The sequence below is a fragment of the Tachysurus fulvidraco genome, chromosome 17 (genome assembly GCF_022655615.1).
Source record: "Tachysurus fulvidraco isolate hzauxx_2018 chromosome 17, HZAU_PFXX_2.0, whole genome shotgun sequence".
NCBI lineage: Eukaryota > Metazoa > Chordata > Actinopteri > Siluriformes > Bagridae > Tachysurus > Tachysurus fulvidraco.
The window spans coordinates 18311487-18330536 of NC_062534.1; the positions used below are offsets into that span (position 1 = coordinate 18311487).

The 19050-nt window shown below is 41.1% G+C and overlaps 3 protein-coding genes across 5 annotated transcripts in view; 2 read left to right on the top strand and 1 right to left on the bottom strand.

Moving 5' to 3' along the window:
• psd2 (pleckstrin and Sec7 domain containing 2) overlaps positions 1 to 3652 on the top strand; it is a 34650-nt gene extending 30998 nt beyond the window's left edge. For both annotated transcript variants that reach the window (XM_047802439.1, XM_047802440.1), the window contains exons 11-15: positions 1162 to 1232; positions 1384 to 1541; positions 1674 to 1818; positions 2671 to 2814; positions 3004 to 3652. In XM_047802439.1, the coding sequence (XP_047658395.1) occupies positions 1162 to 1232; positions 1384 to 1541; positions 1674 to 1818; positions 2671 to 2814; positions 3004 to 3210 (725 nt within the window). In that variant the 3' untranslated portion in view covers positions 3211 to 3652. The remainder of the gene's footprint in view (positions 1 to 1161; positions 1233 to 1383; positions 1542 to 1673; positions 1819 to 2670; positions 2815 to 3003) is intronic.
• A 4931-nt stretch (positions 3653 to 8583) lies between these two features.
• Positions 8584 to 14266, bottom strand: purab (purine-rich element binding protein Ab). Its single transcript, XM_027135790.2, has one exon. The coding sequence runs from the start codon at positions 14141 to 14143 to the stop codon at positions 13295 to 13297; it is 849 nt and encodes a 282-aa protein (XP_026991591.1). The 5' UTR covers positions 14144 to 14266; the 3' UTR covers positions 8584 to 13294.
• A 1302-nt stretch (positions 14267 to 15568) lies between these two features.
• nrg2b (neuregulin 2b) overlaps positions 15569 to 19050 on the top strand; it is a 55701-nt gene continuing 52219 nt past the window's right edge. For both annotated transcript variants that reach the window (XM_027135889.2, XM_027135890.2), the window contains exon 1: positions 15569 to 17279. In XM_027135889.2, coding sequence (XP_026991690.1) covers positions 16868 to 17279 — 412 coding nt within the window. In that variant the 5' untranslated portion in view covers positions 15569 to 16867. The remainder of the gene's footprint in view (positions 17280 to 19050) is intronic.

Here is a 19050-nt window from a genome sequence, read left to right on the forward strand (position 1 = left end):
TATGTTTTTACATTCATGTGGGCAAGCAGTCAGATATGAAGCTCATGGAAGAAAGAAAGACCACATTTATTATTTTTGAATACCAAATTTACACTATGGTCAAGCTCACAGTAAAAACCATTTAATACATTTAATACATAGAATGTAATACATTTCACAGGGTGAAGGTAGCAAGGAAAATATCCCTGAGATGATATTAGTAGAACTCATCTGGGTCACACCGTATAGTACGATTATAAATCATTTTTCTTTCTAGAATTGTGTAAAGAATGTAGTTGTGTAACTAGGAAAATCATTTTTTTGAAGTTTTTTGTTGAAGTTATCAGCTGTTCATATAAATTGCAATACAATATCATCTTTATGGTGTTTAAGTGGTACCATCCACTGTAATCTCATGTATCTCTAGTTGTCCATGTTGGGCTATGCTCAGCAGCAGCAAGTCGTTTCCAGGATGGATCAGGCAGATCCAGGGAGAAGAAGGGAAGAGAGAGAGAGAGAGAGAGAGAGAGAGAGAGAGAGAGAGAGAGAGAGAGAGAGAGAGAGAGAGAGAGAGAGAAGAGAGAGAGAAGAGAGAGGGAGAGGATTAGTTAGTGCTGATTTGCGTCAGTATGAAATATATCACTATTCCAGAAGATGGCAGTTGCCTCATGATAAACCTGAGATCCATAGCATTTAGATTGATGACAGTGATTTCCCTTTGCTAATGTACTTCCTAAGTCTGGTACATTTTTAGAACAAAGGTGTTTTGCAGATATTTTGTGATACATACAAATTAATAAGATTAATACAGGTACAAGATATATAATATTAATACAGGTACAAAGAGAGATCACACCACACATGAGAATCAAAGCATATATATATATGTATATAGTAAGCAACTTGATAATGAAGGGCCGAATCTTTCTACAGTAAATGTGTCTATGTCTCAATGTGCTGTCTAATTAGTCTAATTAGAGTGTGTGCTTAGCTGAGCTAGCAGGCTGGCGAGCGAGATCCCAGGCTTCCAGGAGGTGGAGGAGATAGGGAGATATTTGTTAAAGCTGGATACAGCATCTGTGTTCAACCAAAGGCATTAGTAAAATTCATTCTTAACTATGTATCTCTTTCTCCCTCACGCTGCATCTGTCGCTCTCGGTCTCTATCTATTTTTCTCTGTAGCCCCAAGGGGACGACGAGGCTGGAAGAAATTCTATGCTGTGCTGAAGGGCATGATCCTCTACCTGCAGAAAGTATTTTACACAAACACACAAACACGATACACAAACACTGACTGTATCTGCCTCCACTGTTTTTCATCATTGCACATGAACACTGCTGCAGCATGACCCAGCTTATGAAACCCACTTATTTTCCTGCTCTCTGTCTCCCTCTTGTGTTGAGGATGAGTATAAGCCTGATAAAGACCTGTCTGAAGTGGACCTGAAAAACGCAGTGCGTGTGCACCATGCTTTGGCCACCAGGGCCTGCGACTACAGCAAGAAACCTAATGTGCTCAAGCTCAAAACATCAGACTGGAGAGTCTTCCTCTTCCAGGCGCCGTAAGTTTGAAACTGCTTTTAAATAAGCTTATTGGTTTTAATTCATGTCACACGTTTTTATCCCTTTTTTTGCATTGTTCTCAGACTGTTATTTAAGTGATAAAAGTGGTATGATTGTATGTGTCTGTGTAGGAGTGAGGAAGAGATGATGTCATGGATCTTCAGGATTAATTTGGTGGCTGCTCTGTTCTCTGCTCCTGCATTTCCTGCTGCCATAGGTTCCATGAAAAAATTCTGCAGACCTTTGTTACCATCATCTACAACCAGGCTCAACCAGGTACACACACATGCTTACACACTAACAAGGCCAGACACTACAGGCTCAGTTAGAAATGACCGTTTTGGTAAAGACTCCTTTTTCAAATTTTAGTTGAAACTGTCTTCTATAACAAAGAAAAAGGTCAACATAAAAATGTTGAAGTTTTTTCATTCACTTCACAATAAATTAACTTAAACTTTGAAGAGGGCTTAAGCTCCGCATACTCAACACAAACACATTATGTTATATATCACTGACTCTTGTATGCCAATTTCTGTGTCATTAAAATATACACATAAAATATACACAGTGTCTGTGCAGTTTTGGTGGGAGGGATGACATACTGTTACTCCCCTGTCAATCACAGCAACAGTAGCTAATCCACAGGTGTCTGTAAGATAGACAGAATACATTACAGCATAGTTAAATTCTTTCTTTTCATATCCCAACTTTGGAAGTCGGCGTCAGAGCTAAGGGTCAGCTATGATATAGCACCTCTGGAAAAGAGAGGGTTAAGAGTGGCGGTATATTCCATGAACCTTGATCATGCAATCAACAACCTAGTGCTTAACTGCTTGAGCCACCATATATATGTGCCACCATATACCTATAGGCACATATATGAGGCAGGTAGTGTTTGATCTGAGTGTGTTGCACTGCCCTGTGATGCAGCATGAAGAAACAATTACCCTTCGGATTAGTTTTCACCCCATTGGTAGCTGTCGAAAAGAGAATAGGGGAGAGCTGTTGTGTGTGTTTGTGTGTGTGTTTGTGTGTGTGTGTGTGTGTGTGTGTGTGTGTGTGTGTGTGTGTGTGTGTTTGATGTCTCCAACCCCTTCCTTATTCTGTTATACTTGTAAATCTGTGCAGGAGGAACAACTGAAGTGTCATGAGAACAAACTGAAGCAAATCTCCTTAGAGGTGGAGGAGCACAAACGAAATCCAACGGAGCTCACGCCCAAGAGCAAAGAGTCAGAGGAGTACCGCATCAAAGAGCACTACCTTACTTATGAGGTCAGAAGCATGTTGAAGCTCCTTTCATGCACTACCTTAAATGACTTGATGCCATATAATTCACATACTCCTGTGTTTGTGAATGTGTTTCCTGCATGTCCAGGATACATTATTAACTGCTTTGTGTGTGTGTGTGTGTGTGTGTGTGTGTGTGTGTGTGTGTGTGTGTGTGTGTGTGTGCGCTCGCAGAAAAGCCGTTATGAGACATATGTCAACCTGCTACAGGCCAAGTTGCGTGTCGGGAGTGACGACCTGGATAAAATCGAGGCCAGTGTGTTCAGTGGAGACAGCAGAGACAGTCACATGCGCAAAACCCAATCCAGTCCCTCCATCAGCCATGCTCATGGGCTCAACGGTCGAGCCACTCACAAACACACCTCAGACAGCTCTAACTGAACGCTCATCTCCGAGTCCATGAACTTTGACCTCTGTCTGAAACAAGTTTCTGGGGCAGTGGAAGACAGAGCCGGTCGGTCATTTCGGAACAGGAGAGACACACGAACGTAGCATTAAAACGTCCTTATTATTTGAATGCACAGTAAATTATGATTATTGTAAGTATTATTAGTATTATTATGACAACATTTTGAATACCGATGTGAACGACGTGCCAAAAAGGAAATACAGAAGTAAAAGGAGACCGAGACTGTATTAGAGGAGCGTGCTTACATCACATTATGACTGCAGTCGATTTTGACAGCACATGGCAGTTTCTTGTGATGGGTAATGAGATGCACTATGATCACAAGGCTGATTTTACTGTGATGTCTGGTGAACATTTTATTGCCACATCATGGGTCACCTTTCCTGATGTCAATATGAAATATCTGTAACATCATTACATGTTTCTGGAGTGTATTCTTTACAAGGTGGAGACTTAAAGTAATGGCATGATGCCACATTTCACAGATGAAGCCACAACCCATTTATGGTGACATCTCAGTGTTTAACTTGTCCACACGTAGGATTGACTGAGGTTGTTTTTTTTTTTTTGTTTTTTTTTTTGCGTGACATGTAGCATTTGGCTTATTCACGAGGCCTTTTTCGATGTCTCAGCCTCAGTAGCTGTTTTAAGGGCTCTGTCACATGCTGAGGTGTTTGTTCAGATTCAGATGAGCTGTCTACAGTATGATGCAAATGTCCCTGTTATTTATTATGTCATATTTATTTATTGTAAAGTTTCTTTTCTGAGCCGTCACGATGGACTCAGGCACTTGTAATGTTGAAAGCAATTTATCTCAGCTGATTCTATATACAGTATAATCTTTTTTTTTTTTTTAAATGAAGCTACCTGTTTGGGGTGGTAGAGAACCCAGCGTGAGGTTCTCATTTAAAGTATCATAAAAGAAACAGGGTATGTGATGGAAAACAGGAACAGATAGAATTGGAATGGAATGTGTGTGTGTGTGTGTGTGTGTGTGTGTGTGTGTGTGTGTGTGTGTGTGTGTGTGTGTGTGTGTTACATAACAGTGTGAGAGAGAGAAAAAGAAAAACGGACTAAAAGTGAGTTAAAGGAATACTGCAACCTTTTGATCTAATCTCAGTCAAATGCATCTGTAGCATGTGTAGTCTTACCACAGACAAGTAGTAAATTAAAGTTACATTTATTTATAAAGCATATTTAGAGACAACAATAATTAAACCAAAGTGCTGTACATAACATCACATTAAAGAACATCATTAGACAGTGAATAAAAATACGTTTGAAGAGAAGCTTTCTAAAAGGCTAAAGACAGCATGGACGTCAGGTGACAGGAGAGAATTATCACCCTTTGTCTTAGTACAACAACTTGGGACAGATAGAATTATAGAAAGATAGACAGAAGTTAGAAAGATAGGAGTAGAGTTTCTTGTATTGAGGCTGAGTGGTTAGGGATATGGGCTTCTGTCTGTCTGAAACAGACAGAAGCCCAAAAAGTGCCGGAAAAAAGGGGATGGGCAAGAAAAGCAACACAAATGAGAAGCAAAGCATTGTGGGAATGCAAATGGGTAGTTTTTAGTTCTAACTATTTGTTCTTTCTCACGGCTTCTGAGCCAGTTTCCGACGCTTGCTCTGTTGCTAAAGGTCTAAAGTGTTTCGGTCACCTACAATAGAACAGCATCAGTGTTTTTGGTATCTTTTTTCAGCACACAGAACCATATAAGGATGTGAAACAGTTGGTAGATATCATGAAGAGTACATTTTAGGCTTTGTGAGCATGCTGTAACTAACTTGTAACATACAGATGTGATCATTTGTGTAGATATCACACTAGTCTGACTCTACCACTGAAATCATGGTATCTGGCAGTAAAACAAGTGACCTCTGTGTTAATAAAACTTTTAAAAATCAGTAAACTGAAGCTGAGTAAAACGAGATTATATGCAAATGAGCGGCGTAGGGCAAAATAGCATGGAGCGGATCACTCCGATGTGAGAGAGACCTTACTAGAGCTGTTCTTATACTGTATATTTTATCCAATACAGTCATTCCAGTTCTAGTTATAGATACTTTCTCTGTCAGATGTTGTGGTATTCAGATTCTCTGTCTGCTGGTAACCCCAGACATACGGTATACAGTACTGAATACGGTAGTCGAACAGATCAACAGATCAATCATTGACGAATGATATGTGATGCATAAATGTTTAATGACTGCCTCAACATCTGACCTTCAGTCATTTTCTATTCATTTCTTTTGAGACATCAGGGTTCTATTTTTCCTTGGTAAATTTCTTGACCATGGTACTTACGCATGCTAGAGATGCAGTAGATGGAGATTACAAAGAGACAACAACAACAACACTGTAGTATTCCTATTATGAGTGAAGAGAATTCCTATTATGAGTGATATGTTAAAGTACTACATTGAAGACGAATTCTATATGCTTGAAAGTGACACAGGAGTCGTTGTCTTCTCGCAGTGGACCAAAAGAAGCCTTCCCAACAAACATGAATTGAGCCTGAAGCAGCAGGACTGCAAATTCAGACCAAGAGATCTACTCATATCTGCATCACATCTCATCTGTAGCTTAATGGACTAAGTGATACAAAATCTGTTCAAATGCATTATTATGCTGTAAATCAGAACCGTGAACATGGGATCAACATTATGTTTGAAGAACAGGACTGCTAATGGCACTCTTGTCTACGCTTAGCTCTTCAACAGCAGCTCCCGGTGTTTCCACTCATGCCCATGGTACGGACTTTGTGTGTTCGAGGAAGTGCAAGTAGATTTTTTTTAGTGCAGTTTTGACGCATGATGACAGTGAGAGTGAGAAAATGAGCTCGTGGCTCTTGCACTGCTATATATAAAATAACAAATAGAGCTGCAATTTTATACACTCTTTAGTAACTGCTTTCATAAAAATGACTTCCATATACTTGTCGCTTTGGCTGTTGTGCTAACTATGATTTTCCCCAATGTTTAGGGTAGAAGACAAATGCTGTTGTAATAAAAAAAGATTGTGCTGATTATTTTATAATTTCTCTTGCTCCATTGGCATATTTCCTCAAAAGCTACCCAATTGTTTCCTGGCAAAAAAAATAAGAGCTTGGATTGCTTGATTTTGATGCTCTGCAGTTCACAGCACAGTTGAGTACAGGGGACAAGAGCAGGAAACAAGGTGAAGTTAAAGTTTAAAAACAAATTTGCACCATCAACTGAAGATTGGCCAGTAGATTGGCCAGACAACCAGTAGATTGGCCAGACAATTAGGCCAAAGACACACAACTAAACAAGCAAGCAAATATTAGCTAAATAAAATGAAAAACAGTGAAATAGAAATTGAATACTACATTGTGAGGTTTGAGAGACAGATTCCAAAAATTTTATGAAATGTAATTTTCCAGCTAAGATCAGTTATCTGTCCCTGGCTAATTTTTTTTTTATTTTACATTTACGGCAGTACGGAGCGACTTACGTTTTATACAGCTGAGAAATTGAGGGTTAAGGGCATTGCTCAAGGGCCCAGTGGGGGCAGCTTGGTGGACCTGGGATTGCACTCACAACCTTTCGATCAGTAGTTGATCACCTTTGCCACTAGGCTAGCACATCTCTCTATTTAATCAACAGAGCAACAAAATGTTATTAACTCAGTGAGGTACTTTCTGCACGCTGCAGTGTCCTGCTCTGACTATTAATGAGGCTTTTTAAATAGTAGCCGAAAGGTAAGTGGCACTATGCCATTAAAAATATGTAAAAGAAAAATATCACACCACACAGCTTTCACACCACTAGTTCTGCTGAAGCACAGAGTGATCTGACACACACCTACTTCATTCTGTCAGGCAGAAAATAAGAATAACTCAATCTTATAGGAAAAATACTTATTCTTTATAATAATGATTTATTATTATTTTGCTATAATAATCTATAATTAGATTGAATCTAATACTGATAAATGCTTATTAAATAAAAATGTCTTTGCTGTGACAAATATTTGAAATGTTACCTGGGGCTTTAAACCCAGGTCTATCCTAATTTCTAAAGTTTACACTGCACTGTACTTGTAGGGATGATTTTAAAGCATATCATTTACAGAAATAAAGAATAACAAATAAAAAAATGTGAAAAGTGAAGCATCCAGGACTCCCATGAAACAGTGGATGCTTTCAGAGTTAAAAATTAAAAATTAAAATAACCTGTTTGGGTAATATATATCGTCTGCACCTTTAAGTTTGCCAAAAGCCAATTGTGTTGAATCTGGTAATGTGTGTTTACTATTAGCCTATTTAGTAGTACTATATGATCATTAATAAGGCTACGCTGTCTAGTTTTGGTCCAGAGCCGCAAAACATCTCTCTGATGCACCTTAACTTCCCTTGTCTTTTCTTGTCAATCAGATGAAATCATGCAAGCCTTCCACACATGGAATACGTTTTCTCTCACAGAAAAGATTGACAACTTAAATTAAGAAAGTGAAATGTTGTTCATGTTGTTTATGATGGTTAACTCTAATTAGGCTATGCTAACATTAGCTTCTGATTTAAATTCGCACTTCACTAAAATGTAAATATTTCACAGTAGAAAATAAAAACTTCAGCAGCTCTTACCACACTAGAATTCATCGCTTCAATTTGGACTCCACATATCTCTGCTGCATGTCCGTTTGCTTTGCATGACAGATGATTGTGATTGTCTATCTGAGTTGAAGCACTGATATTTTTATTTCGGGTTCTGATTTATTTTTGAATTATCCAAAGCAAAACACCAGGATTTCAACTCATATTGCAATTCAAAACGAAGAAAAAATATTCAGAAACAATTATTTATTGAATACACTACAGAAAAAAATTAGACAGGTATACAATTTATATCGATATTAATATTGATTGTATACTTTATGAAATTCATATTTAGATTCTTTAGTCAGTTCCCAGGCTCAGTCATACTGATGTTTTGAGGCTGGTTCATATTCCTCGCCATTGGAACTACTTTTTTCAGCACCGTGGACAGCTCTTTATCCCGCCAATAGAGGGCGTCATGACATCCTTCATGCTCGCACATCTTCATCACTTCATTTCTTCAATATTTAACATTTGTACATATGGATAACATTCAAATTCACTGATGTAGCAGAAAACAATCATGCACATAGCAGCTTGGTTAATGGTCTTTCTCGTAATCCTGCAGTAGGTTTCTGTTTTGTGTTTGTTTTTCTGGCAGTCCAAGCATTTAGACTTACAACCTATTAAGCCAACATAACAATCACTGAATAAATAAGTTCTAAATAGTAAACATCCTTTACCATTAGGAGTTAATATACTTCAGTCATTTCAGACAACAACTGGGGGAATGGAGGTTTTATTGCAATTAGTCATTTTCAGACAAAAAAACAGGCTTTCCAACTCAGAAACAAGGTACGTACCTGTACAAAAACACACTGGATACCAATAACAGAAATTCAAAAACTTGTGAGAATACACAAACAGCAAGGCGATGTGTGCAGGATACATAAGATGGAGGTGGATGATGAAGAGTGAGAGGTACTTCTTCTGAGCCAATGTAAGCACCATATTTGTGTTAGAAGGAAGGCAGAAAATAAGTCGTATCCTAAAATGGTAGGCTGTAGTTTAACATGGATACATACATGAGCGGAATTGTCACAGTTTTTTTTTTTTTTCATCGTCAGACATTTTAACCAACTAAATAAAAGAACAGTTGGTGCACTACTACTTCATCATGCAACTGACTTTAGTAAACCTTCTGTAACACAGACAAAAAATACTCCGATAAGTAGAAGAACATACATATCTGGCCAACAGCAATTGTCACAAAGCCTGGAAAGTAAGTAACGTTATACCATTTTGAATGTGAGCTCACCTATCAAAAATATTATGCAGACTTATCATTTTTCTTAATATATTTAAAGTGCAAGTATTATCCATTTGATTCAATGCTTTCTGTAGGTATAAAATAGAAAGGAAATAAAACAGCAATATGCTTTTCCTATATATACACACACACACACACACACACACACACACACACACACACACACACACACACACACACACACGTTACATGTCATATATTTAATCTTTTCAGTACAACACATTTCATAGAGAATAAAACAGGGATGGAGCATGGGATATGTATGGATCTTCCTTTTTATTTCCTCTTGATTCCTCTCACACTAAACCCAATCCCTATTGTCCAAATAATCTTCAACCCAAAACCTATACAATCTCTTTGTATGTAGAAAGACAGAAATATGCAAATGTGTATATGTTTAGCAAGTCTGGTCAAGGCCTTAAGCTTGTGACACATCAGGACCTTAACATGAGAACTGCATCTGATGCTGATTTCAGGAAAGTGAACTGAAAACTAGCAGCAATGCACACACAGGAACACACACACATGCACACACACATGCACATGCACACACACACACACACACACACACACACACACACACACACACACACACACACACACACACACACAGGGCATCCTACTCGTCTCTTTCTAGGTTATATAATGTTAAGTCTGCTTTATTCTATCATGTACCTGCAGATATATCAGAGCTTTAAATTCAACACACAGCGATAAAGCAAAGATGGTAAGAAACACACACTCTAACAGTTAAGTAAAGACGACAATATAAGAAGCACCACTAACAGGAAATATGTTGAGCTTAACTCAGGTTCCCCACCTCACAGATGGAGCACCGTTCAGGATTCATTCCTGTATATGAACCAAGAGTACTACATGTGTGTGTTTTGCTCTTTATCTATATTTACCACAGTGCGTGTACACCTTTTAGTAAATAGCGCTCTGTTGATTGGAAGCAAAGCTAGAACTTTGCTGGTGTGGATTGAGTGACGTCGAACACTCTTAGTGGAACGCTGCCAGTTTTTCAGGCAGAAAGTGAAATCACAGAGGCATTTAGTACTTATTAGCACCTTTAGAATATAGACTATAGTTCCTTTTCCCCCAACAAATTAGCCTCATACACAAACATGTGCATTTGATTGAGAGATACATCTTTTGAGTGCAAAACAATCTGTATATTTGTGATTTGTTTAGGATTGCAATGATCTGTTCAAGGAAAACACCCTTTTGGGCAAAAAGGTCTTGATTTTATTTCCAGTTTTGAGTTGCGTTAGTGTCTTGTGTAAAAACAAGAAGCTTAATCAAACTGATCATGTCACTGCATTTGTGGCACACATCGAAGAGTTTGGTAATCACATCAGGGCAGTGATAGGAAAAAATTAGCTTGACCGCCCAAAAGGGAGATGGAAAGTCCAGAAAATAGAGAAAGTCTATACACAGAAATTTAAATAGCTTCTGCATTAGAAGTGAGAAGTGTAGCAACAAAGCTCACATCTTGAGGAGTGCATAATCTACACCAAACATAACCAGGCTGAGAAGGGAGGGCAAAGTGCTCTTTTGTGCTCACATCATTAGCAGGTTGAGGATACCACCTAGGACAGAGGTGTCTAATCTTATCCCCAGACATCAGGTGTGGGTAACGGTCCAACCAATCAGGAGCCACAAAGTTAAATCAATTTATTGAAGCCTTCAGTTGCTGCTCCTGCTTGGCTGGAAAGGAAAATATGCAGCCATGTTGTCTGTAAGATTGTACAGACCTAATAAAGGGGAGTCCTCCAATGGAAAACCCCACTGAGTCAGCAGGTCCTTGTGGTGTTCAGACTCACTGCCTGACTGCATTTCTCTTTCTCCCAGGTATTGAATAAACACCAGCTGTCAAATCTTAGCACAATCTTCTAGCTCTAACAAAAGAACACTTATCTTGCCACGTTGCTGAACAGCACTAATGTCATATTTTACGAGATTTCTTTTCTTTTTTTATAATAAAATATTCAAATAGATTTTTTTCTCAAATAAATATTTAAGACTTCATACAGGAAGCATTGTGCCATTAAAAGAGAGAAATTGAGCAACCTAACAATTCTCAACTGCTTGAGAAGCTCCAAACTAAGCTGTTTAACATGACATTGACAGCCTTTAACGTCACATGCGTCATGGGGACGTGGCTGCTAAGCAACCGGCAAAAAAAAAAGCTCATGTTCTGCATATGGTCAACAGAGAGCCACCCTTCAACTAAGCAGCATGGAACAGTCAGAACAGTCACAAATTTAGCAATAACATAAAAGAATTCTCATGTGTTCACACATATTTAGGTAAGACACAATGCTGTATCCACATCGCACAGAGAGAATGCAGGTATTGGCATATAACCTACAATATTGCACAAGATGCTTCACCCAGGGGTGCCAGTACAAGCTCTTGGACAGGTTCATGCACTAGACCCCCAGATATGAAGAGTTTGTTTTCCTGGGTCACTTTTGTTTCCTAGGCCCCTTGTCTACTCATGTCTGTTGGATCTAACAATATATCCCTATTTATGGCAACCCTGGCTGAAACGCTAGCACTAGACTTTGTTAGCAGAACAGGTGGTGTGCGGCTGACAAAATTTAATTGAATGTCAGAGTTGCAAGACTGACAAAACAGGTAAACGGGCGAGTGGGGTTTATTAGCACCATACAAACATATACAGGCCTACCTCCATGATCCCAAAGAGCAAAACACAGGGCTGGAGCCATAGACAACAAGGTGTCTCCCTAATGGCTTTTTTTCACTAACTTTTTAAATCAGGAGCACAAGGAGCAAACCTCTACAGCCTCAGTGTGACTTAACCCATGTTTACATCAACACACTTCATCATAATCATCATCATCATCTGTGTTCCTAGGTGAACGCAGAGAGGAGAGAAACCCGTGAGCCTCTGTAGAGTTTGGCTTGTTCAAATAAGTCTTTTAGAAGCACCACAAGTGGCACAGCAACAGGGAAGTTGTGAGAAGCAAGACAAACAGCGATCAAAAGCACATGACACATAAAGCATGTAAACGTGTGGCAAGCATTAAGGCACCAGGTTGGTTTTGGACGTTGTAGTGGCCGCACCGTACAGGGGCACCACACATCTGCGCATGCTCACACTAGTAGATCAGCTCCTTTTTTTTTTTTTTAGTACACCCCCCACCCCCACCCCCACAACAGAAAAAAAGAAAGAAAATCCCACAGAAAACGTGGGTATTTTTTTTAATAAGAATCTAAATACATCTGATTCACAAAATCATAAATTTGTATTTCTAAGTTAGCACTTTAATGAAACGTGCCCAAACGGCAGTGGGCCCACAGCAGAATCCCCAGCGTTGAATTGACACCATGCTCATTTGGATTCAGAGGAATGAAATGAGCACTGTGGCTTCAACATTGTGGATTTTGCTGTGCATGGTGCAACAGGGTTGATGTATTTAATAGAAATAAACGTTTATCGGTCATAATAGCATAATAGTCTCTCCGACCCCCGACTTCACTGCGTTGTTACTCTCCTTTCTAAACCTGGAGTACAGAACAAATGTTGCATGACGAGCTAATACGATCTCCTTTGGTCTTTATGCTTTTATAATGGCATATGATTACAATTGCACGAGTTCCTCACATGCCTCGGGTTGGTCGGGATGGACATCCTTTCAGCAGATGGACTGTGCGCAGAGCTCACAACACCTACAGCACTTCATCTTAAACGTACCTTCAAACGGAGATTTCCTTTTTATCATATTAAAAATTTGGTTCACATATTCCCAAATACAGTAGCTTTAAGCTAGAATGTCATTTCTGTTTTCCTTTTTTCTTTTCAATTTGCACTTTGGAACAGTACTGTTTAATAGTTTAGACGTGTACAAAAACGCATGGGTAAATAGACACACTCCGACTTATGACATTCTGACCGTCTGGGACACAGTTAGTGGATCGTGTTATTGATAGCAGCGGCTTACTGTTATATGGTTGAGTAATTGGATAATAACCGGTGGATGAACGAAGTGATGCAACTGTAAATCTATGTGTTTTGTGAATGACGATCCACTTGAAATCTCCCATCGCTCCTTTTCTTTTACAGTAACTTTTGTCTACATGGTCTGTAGTCGTCTCATCTTTTTATTCCTTACTCGCCGTTAAGCGTCACGTCCATTAATCCTCATCCCCGTCATCACCGTGCAGGGCCTCCGGTAAGAGCTCGCGCGCCCTCCTCTCCCTGTTCCTGTCCTGGATCTTCTTCATTTCATCCGCGTATTTGCAGAACGTGGCACCGAACTTGGACCACACTTTGCACGGCACCGTGATGGAATTGCGGTATGTCGGCTTCACTTCGCTGACCCGCATAAACACGCCATACTTGTTTGAGCCCACGTCAAAGAAGAAGCGTTTGTTGTCCACGGTGAGCGACGTGCCCTCGGGCAGTTCCGCCGGCTCCTCGTCCACGCCATAGTCATCAATGAGCTTTGCCAAAGCGTCGCGGAACTCGATGAGCCCCTGCGCCGGGAGAGCGATGGTTTGGCCTTGCGCCGTGCCCAAGCCGGGGCCCCGATTCACGGTCTGTCGGATCCTCAGAAACCGCCCCCTCTGGTTCTCCTTCAGATCCATGTAGTACTTTCGATTTTCCCGCACCAGAAACTCGCTTTTGAGCGCTCGCCGCGGCTCGTCCTGGACCGTGTCCGGGTGGCTGGGGCCCAACTGTGCGTAGTGCTCGATGAAGTCACCCAAGTAATCTCGGAACTCCACGGCTACTGACATAGACAGGGTCAGGCGACTCTTGTTTCCCGCAGCCCCGACCTCGGCGATCTTCAGAAAGCGGCCTTTGGCGTTCTGTTTCACATCCAGGTAGAAGCGTTTGTTCTGGATGTCAACGCGCTTGGACGCCAGCTCTTCCGTGTCGTGCTGGAGCCGCGATGAGGCGCCCATCGCCTCTTGGTGCATCGGGCCACCGCCGGGGCCTGTGGCGAAACCTCCGTGCTCGCTACCGCTGTCTCTGTCCGCCATGATGCAGCCTCCTCCGCTTACCTTCTCTCCCGTCTCTTCCTCAGCCTGCTGCTAACCCCAACTGTCGCTCTCGCGATATCTGTAAACGACGCGCTGAGGTACTGTATAGACGAGGCCTACTGTAGTCCGAAACTGACGATTGTGGGTGTGTTTGTTAACGTCAGATCGGCGGATGACTTGCGCAGTATTGCGCAAGGCTTGTCTGTAGTGTATGTTGTTGTGGATGCATCACGATGAAGTATATATACCTACTGTTTACTCCAAAACTACAACCTAGCAAAGAGAAAAGAGGTTCCATACATGAAAAAATGTTCTGTCCTGTTAAATAAACTTCAGAGAACACACGATCGAAAGAGCAAAGAAAACACAAATTAAATTTATTTCTACATCCAAGATTTTCAGACATCATGATACCATCTGGGAAAACGGGCAGTGTACCTACGTGATTTGTAGCATTTTAAATGAAAAGGCAAAATTATAATAGAATCTATTTTGTTGTTGTTTGTAAATGTAATTAATATAGCAATTATTTTTAAATTCCCCATTCATAAGAGTTATAATTGCCCTCAAAGCATATATTAAGGATATATTTTATTTGTTTGTACATTTAAGAATCTCACTACTTTTTTTTATTTTAAAATTGTTGTTTTAAATCTTTTGACAAATTATTCCATGGATAATCTGCATTCAGTTATGAAGCACAACATCTCTTACAACACATCTACAAGCACAACATCTCAACATTTCTTTCACAGAGATCTCATATATCTCATACTTACAAGTGGTAACTGACTGGCACGGGAAAAGCATAAGAAATATAAGAATTATATTGCCAAAATGATGTAAGAGGAGATAAGTGGGTTTTTATTTCAGCACCTCGGACAGCACCAGTTCTACGGGCCCAGCGCCACTGAGATGGATTTTGCGAGAATAGGTGATGGTTCTCGATGAAGAATTGTAAATTATTTAAAAAAAAAATAATTAAAAAAAAAGGGATAGAAGATTGATAGAGATTGATTAGTCTAGATCCTGGACCAACATGTCTGGCTGCCATAAAAAAAAATTTTCTTGAATGACGTATCCTAACTTTAAAATGATTTTTTTTTACATTGTTTTCGTGAATTCGTAAATGTAGAAGCTGTTAATTTCTCTGTATCTGTGCAAAGTTTGGTATAGCCACAAAGAATAAATATCTACCAAATCTACGCGCCATGATGACGTCTTGTGGCCTGCAGATGTCGCCCTACAGCAGTTAATGAGCGTCGCCCAGCAACAGCTACAGTCTCACGACGCATTTAGTCTAAGTATATGACCAAAATGATGCAGCCACGTCTGTCACTTTAAATTCCCATTTTATTCATAAATACGCACTTACAGTCCATTCATACCAACCATGTGTCATTACTGTGACGCTCATGCGCTCTTTGTTTGTCATAACGCTGCAATGCCCGGTCTCCTCCCTTTATTAATAGACAGTGCCCTCTCGCAGCCAAATGCCCGCAGGACCTGTTGCCTGCCGTGGTAAATATGGCTGATAGGATGGTCGTTGGGCTGCACTTCAGCTGCTCTGAACCCCACCTGGTCGCTTTTTGGGGCAAAATGGTGAATGTGACCTGAATGCGGCGTAGGATTTCAATAAATCAGGATACCAGCGTTAAATTAATTTCTGATCGCCTGGGCATCGATTCCATTAGAGCTCCTTTCGCAGCGCTATTCATCGCCTCTGACTCTGCGGTCTGCGGCGGCCTGAGCCTCTGTGTACGCTGCTATACATGGAAAAGCTCTATGCTCTTCGCCTGCGATGCAATTGTGTTATAAACCACCGACGCTTTGCTCGAACATTTGATCAGCTGAAGGTGGGATTAGGAGAGATTTCTTGCTGAGCTCCAGTCGCCGCATGCAGCTTGATTGTCACACTGTAGCCCATATCATTTAGTTTTATTTGCACCAAGAGAACACCAGAAGACGCCCGAGCACAGACAGGAGGCAGGCGATTTTTGGTCGCCGTTGGTGTGTGTGTGTGTGTGTGTGTGTGTGTGTGTGTGTGTGTGTGTGTGTGTGTGTGTGTGTGTGTGTGTGTGTGTGTGTGTGTGCAGTGAGCAGTAGAGGGGACGCGCTTGTTGCATCGCCCAGTTGCACGTCTTGCGTTTGTCGTCGCCCTTTGGAGAGCAATTCAAGCGTAAAATCTACCAGCAGACCTTAAGATCGGACGTCTCGAGAGGCCCTTTTGGATAAATCCGTTTTGTTGAGTGCATTGATCCCAAATAATATCTTAAGAATCCACGGTTTTTCAGCTGTGACAGTATGCCCACCCGGGCGATGACATTTCACTGGACGCAGGAAGACTAGCGGCGTCTTGCGGAATCTGCGCTCTCGCGGAGAGCGTAATTTATGAACGCACACCGGCGTTGGGGGACTGCGCTGAAGGAGAATGCAGCAACGAGCCCTTTTCCGCCCCGCGCCGCTGCCCGGGGCCGTTTCCGGTTCCTGAGCGTCCCGCGGTCCCCCGTCACGAAACAGCGCGGGGAAAGCGGCGCCCACAGATGGCATGGGCACAGCCTGCGAAAGGTCTGCCGCTCTGCCCCGCCAACGGAGCCCACCCGCTATACCCGTCCGCCGCCGTAACCCTACTCCGTTGTCCTCCTCGTCCAGCCTTTGCCCCGAAACCACTGCACCTGCACCTGCACCACCGCGGCCGGCCGCCCCTGAGCCACAGCCGACGGCATGAGGAGGCTTGATGCTGTGCACTTCTCCATGCTGCTCGTCGGGGTCTCCTTTGCGTGCTACGCCCCGAGCTTGGATTCCCTGCAGGAGCAGGCGTACCGATCGGCCGTGGTGATCGAGGGCGAGGTTCAGGAACTGCCCGCCAACGCCTCCGCCGAAACGTACAGCGTGAGCGTCCGAGTCCTAGACGTGTGGCCGACCAACAGTGGCGGGCTCGAGCGCCAGCAACTCGTAACCGTTGGCGACTTTGGCTCTGAGGCTCCGTGCGTCGCAGTGGAGAAGGACCACAGATACATATTTTTCATGGACCCCACAGAGGAGCCTCTGGTGTTCAGGGCGTCGTATGCTCCTCGTGAAACCCTTGAGAAGAATCTCAAAAAAGATGTGGAGCGCGTTCTGTGCGAAGACTGCGGTAAGTTTATTCTTTATACCGGCCAGCAGCGTGAGTTGGATGCGCGCTATTGCTGTGGTACTGCATTCCTGTATATAATCATCAGAATTAAAATTTAATAACGCGTCCTAATCTTCCTACTTTAGAGGTTTTCTTTACGTTTCTTCAAAACATATGCAAGAATGTTCAATCGTATGTTCTGGAAACAGCAGTTTAGAAATACACCAGGAAACACACTGACCGACCACATCAGCTTAGCCTGCATTAAATTACCAATTATCGTTATCTCCCAGACCACGAGCTCTGATGTTGACCAGGCTGCAGCATGCACCGATCTTTTCATTCCATAGATTAGGCTACTTCATTTAAAACGTAGTTTCATCGGATGCAGTGTGGAAAGATGATGTAGTATTAGACCCAACTGTCTCTTTCTAATCCTCTAACAGGCAATACAAGCCTCTGTGAGGAATGAAACGTTTGACATGCATCCTTAATTTACTTTAATGCATCTGCTTAAAGTGCTGTGCTTATGTGTAACCAGTATGTAACGTTGCAGATGTCAACGTGTCACTTTGCTTTTATTGGGCACGGAGCACAAGACCACGTGATCGGAAATGAGAAAAGAGCTGTGTGAGAGCAAGTACTGCAAAGAGATTTCCACTAAAAATGCAGATAACGGGTATATAAATCTACTACTAGATACCATTGTGCATTTCAACATAATCTGTTCTGGTTCTTTAAAACAGAAGCATAATAATGGTTAACCCAAGGTAAACATAGCACAAATTAAACCAGCTTAACAATAGTTTTAACAATTTTTTATTTTTTTGCTTCTGTGATTGTTTAATTTTTGTTTGGACACCTCATTTAACCAAAAACAGCAGTGATAGCATGGAGAAGCCAGAACCATGTACTGGAGAACCTAAAAGTTTGTACTTGTGCATTTGACCATTTTTTTTATGCTGTTGCAACCTGAAAATTAGACCTTTTCAACCTACACAGCTAACTGTATGGTGTTGATTTAGAACTGTAATTTATTTAAGACACATGATAATTAACCCTAATGCAATTCTACTAAGTTAAAAAACTTCATATAGATTAAATACACTGTCCATTAAAACTTTATTCTACCATAAATGATTAAAGGTAATGTGAATGAAATCAGTTTATTTATAACTTCATGCTGATGCAGAGTTAAATTAACATAGATTACATTTGAAATCATGCAATTACCAATACCAGTATTTCTAATATATGAAGTTAGGTTATCCTGGTGCGAAAATGTGAACTGAAGGTCCTGGATGAAATGTTAGTCAGATTGTTCTCAGTGTCTCTGTCCATGTAGCATTATCTCAGTGGCTTTGTCCATGTAGCATGGGTGTTTATGACAAGCACCTATTCCAGATGTGATTATTTAAATAAACTGCTGATCTCATGGGATTTTCCCAGACAACAGTCTCTAGAGTTCCTCACAGAATGGTGTGAAAAAAAAACATACAGCAATTCTGATGGAGATCAGAGGAGAATGGCTAGGATGCCTATGGAAGCTCAAATCAGCACTCTTTACAACCATGGTTAGTTGACTATCAATTTAGAATGCATGACATGTCAAACCTTGAAGCATTTGGACTACAAAAGAAGACTTTTTAGGTTCTACACCAACATAATTTCAACTATAATGGCCAATGGTTCACGAACAGTTGATAATTGGAAAAACACCACCTGGTCTGTAAAATTTCATTGAAGCTACCATGGCTTTGTGCTTTGCTCTGTAATCAGTGGAATGCACACA

Excerpts from the sequence above, each read along its gene's own strand:
- purab (XM_027135790.2), bottom strand. The coding sequence starts at position 14,143 with ATGGCGGACAGAGACAGCGGTAGCGAGCACGGAGGTTTCGCCACAGGC.